The sequence below is a fragment of the Stomoxys calcitrans genome, chromosome 1, assembly GCF_963082655.1.
Source record: "Stomoxys calcitrans chromosome 1, idStoCalc2.1, whole genome shotgun sequence".
Classification (NCBI taxonomy): domain Eukaryota; kingdom Metazoa; phylum Arthropoda; class Insecta; order Diptera; family Muscidae; genus Stomoxys; species Stomoxys calcitrans.
In genome coordinates, this window is record NC_081552.1 from 4,098,241 (window position 1) to 4,101,912 (window position 3,672).

Consider the following 3,672-nt stretch of genomic DNA (forward strand, 5'->3'; position numbering starts at 1 on the left):
TATACCAATTTCCTGTTTTTGGGGTTCTATATGGTGGCATACAAAATCTCTGTCGTTTTTAAAAATTGGGGTTCGCCATTTACTTGTTGGCAGAGTTACGGTCGTGGGTGCGATTCCCACCAGAGGCTACATGGAAAAAGTAAACCCTTTTAAAAAAAAGGGCTATCTCCGTCACACCCTTGTATAACAGCATGCCAAATATCTATCAGAGTGCCACATTAACATATAGCAACCTCCATCTGTCTTCATGCCAAAGGTAAGACAGCACAAAATTCTTCATGCCATTACACAGACTAATGAAGTTTGAATAAATTTTGTGATAAAGTTTTTTCTTTTTATTCGATTTAAATTTTTGGTAAATTTTTCCTCTATTCACTATTCACTTATCGGGCTAAAGTTATAACGATTTGTCACACCTAACTTAGGGAAAACAAACAAACAAAAGAGATAAAATACTGTTCAAGATAACAAACAACAAATTTGAAAATGGTTTCAAATTTGAGTTGAATTCACCACTACCAATGGTGAACGTAGTCGACCAGCAAGGAATCATCCACACTGCTGGGCACTATTTCCACCGACTGAACTATGGGTTGCAAATGCAATTCACTGTTTACGTCGGCATAAACACCCTCCTCGATGATCTCCGTATCGGCATCGAAGAGTACGTAATCAGCTTCGTTTTCCGCCAAGATTACAGCATTCAAATTGGAATTCTTTTCCTCTTTGTGTTGTTCATCTTCCACGAGAATAACTGCTGGTTCAGGAGCCTCGGCAGCTTTATCTGAGTCTTTTGAGTCTTCTCCCATGACAGTTATTGCTGGCACAGGCATCGCGGGAGCATTGTCTGACGCTTTTGAGTTCGCCTCGTAGAGGGTATCATTGATGGGGAATAGCTTGGTGGTGGGTATGGCATCCTTAGTCTTGGAAGAATCTTCCTTTTTCTCATCCTCTTTTGGCTCTTCCGTAGCAGACACAGTTGTAGCCTCCTCTTCAGCTTTTGCATCAGCCGCTTCCGTTTTATTTTCCGAAGAGTCCATCAATTCTTCGCTCTCCTCGAAATTCTCCTCCGGTATTTTTGGTTTCTCATCCAATTTGGGTGTACTTAACAACAAAAGTTTGCCAAACCGTTGTTCATTTGCCGAGGGAGCTTCCGAAACCTTGACATCAGCAGGTGCGGGATCCAGCAGGGTTTGATCTATAACCAATATGGTGGCTTCTTCGTCTTTGCTTAAAGCTCCCACAGGTTCAGGAACATCAGTGCTGGCACTCTCCTCGGTTATGGCCTCCAGGGTGGTGGCCCCCATCTGTTCAGTGGTCATTTCCTCTGTTTGAGTCTCAGCCGCAATCATCATTTTCTCCGTAGCACACCTTATTACTGCTGCATGTGTGTTGGCGAATATTACGCCTAGGACCATGATGATCATTGAAAACTTTGGGCACATGGTTGAGACCTTGCTTTTCATCTTCTTCCCAGTTGTTAAGATTTAAGTGAATGTTCTAAAACTAATTTGAAATTGCTGAGCTAGGCGTTTTATATACTCAGGCGTTTCTCAGTTTCCACTTCCATTTAGAATGTTCTATCTAGATTGATGGGAATCACCGAATCAATGGCTTCTTGCCAATTGTATGGCTAACGACCTCGAATGTGGCCAAAGCTTTGTTTGTTTTTTTTTTTTTTTTTTTTTTTTGTTTATGCGGAAGCAGGAAATGTAAGTACAGCCAGTGCTGGTCGTAGTGGTAGTGATAGTTGCGTTGGTGATTCATTTTGTTTGCTTTTTTTGTTTATTTTTATTAATTTAATTAAATATGGCCATCAATGAGTTGAGCTGGGCAAAAATCATCGAGAAGTCTGGAGAAGTCCAGAGCAAAAGTTTATTACAGGTCTTCAATAAGCAGGGCTCTTCATTCTTCATGAGCACCACAAAGTCTCGAGCAGTGGATGTGCCTGTGTCTGTCTGGCGTAAATTTTTTTGGTTGGTTTCTGTTTTCATTTCTCTCTCTCCCTCAGTCTCAGTCATTGGTCGCTACAGCAGCTACTGTTTATCCACCTTTGGTAGCAGCACGTAGCCACTGGGGAACAACCTCACCTCCTGTTAAAACGAACAGAGGCGACCACGATTTCAATTCGTTTGGCATGCCGGGCACGTGGGAACATGTTGCCAACTGACAATTTAATATTTGGAGTATTTAATTTTTGCTGCCATGCCAAGAGATTTATTCATCCTTTTTTGTTTGTTGCTAAGGCCCCCAACCTGATGAAGGGGGCTACCAGAACACTTTTCCTTGCTTTTCCTGTTTACTTTGTAACTGGCTAACCCTATGATCTATCTCAATGGCAAATGAAATGCGTGCCTGTGTGTCTGCTTGTGCTTTGAGAGTGCTTTGTGATTCCAAAGTGTTTGGGGGTACACTTTTCCATTTCATTTGCGTTTTACGTGTGGCAACTTCTTGATGTGCACAACACAAACGTTCCCTTTGGGCCAAAGTACATATAGAGCAGAGCTACTGTCACTGCAGCAGCTGCCGATGGCATCCGTTTGGTTGGTCCATATTCAGTTAGCAAAGCAGTCGTCTCTACTGTTTTGTATGTTGTTGAGTATTTCTATTTAGCAAACAATCCATAGCTGCAGCACAACAGCCTGACAGTCCAGGCATGTTTACATCCTCGCCAAACCGTACCATACCATAACGTAGTCGCAATCGTCGAGTTCAGGGCTGTGGCACAGCGATGGATAGGCAGACGTTTAGACGGACAGACTGACAGATAAGAACAGCGATATACACACTTTCAGATGGATTCGCATGCAGCACTTGCTGCACTGACACAATCTTCTCATTGAGAATTCACATTAATGCCAGTTGACCGATTTGCTTTTATGCTACATTGGTCTCATTTGATCTATGAATGTCGGTATCCTTTTCGCATACGTTGTCCTTGTGCAAAGTCCTTGTTGTCATTGATACACTTAGAAAACAGGAAAATGATAAATAATCTGTGAGTGGTACCGCAGCTAAGCTATGGATATGATAAACGCTTGGGCAGCAGAATGTAATCCGAAACCGAAATCCGAACTAAATGTGGTAAAAATTTGTCCTTACCGAATTATATATGCAATGCCGTGTTGATCGCGCACACACGGTATTATGGGAGCTCCTACCAGAAGCTCATATGGAAACTGTTTTTAGTTCGAATTTGGCCCTTGTGTTGATCGAAAACTCAAATCGAAAGCCTGGTTTAAATGGGGCTATATTAGAGTTTAGAACAATTCCGACTGTACTTGGCACAGGTGCACTATGGGCAAAATGACTGATCTAGCGCCTCAAAACTCAATTTTCATCTTGTTTAAAATCGTCAAAATGGTATCTCAATTACTCACAAACGTTCCACTCATCTTACAAATCGATTCTATATTGATTGATTCGGTCCAGTAGAGCAGCTGTATGCTGTCAAACCCACCATTTGCTGCGGGGGGCATACTAAGCATTAGCTCATGCTTTTTTGCATTACCAAACAGGATAAAAAATTGCGTTTGTGTCAACTTACTGAACAAAAATTTGTGTTTTTCGTTGCGAGAAGTATGTATTATCTTAAAAAAAAAGAAATATTTTTGTGTCCTGTGTTCACATATGTACTATAGAAAAACAAGTTGCTAAGTTCGGCCGGGCCGG

General features: G+C 41.7%; 1 protein-coding gene across 1 annotated transcript; it reads right to left on the bottom strand.

Annotated features, from left to right (window-relative positions):
- Positions 1 to 375: 375 nt before the first annotated feature.
- LOC106084737 (uncharacterized) lies at positions 376 to 1,502 on the bottom strand. The gene has a single exon (XM_013248640.2). It carries the CDS (start codon positions 1,464 to 1,466, stop codon positions 516 to 518), a length of 951 nt encoding a protein of 316 aa, XP_013104094.2. The 5' UTR covers positions 1,467 to 1,502; the 3' UTR covers positions 376 to 515.
- Between the last annotated feature and the right edge of the window lie 2,170 nt (positions 1,503 to 3,672).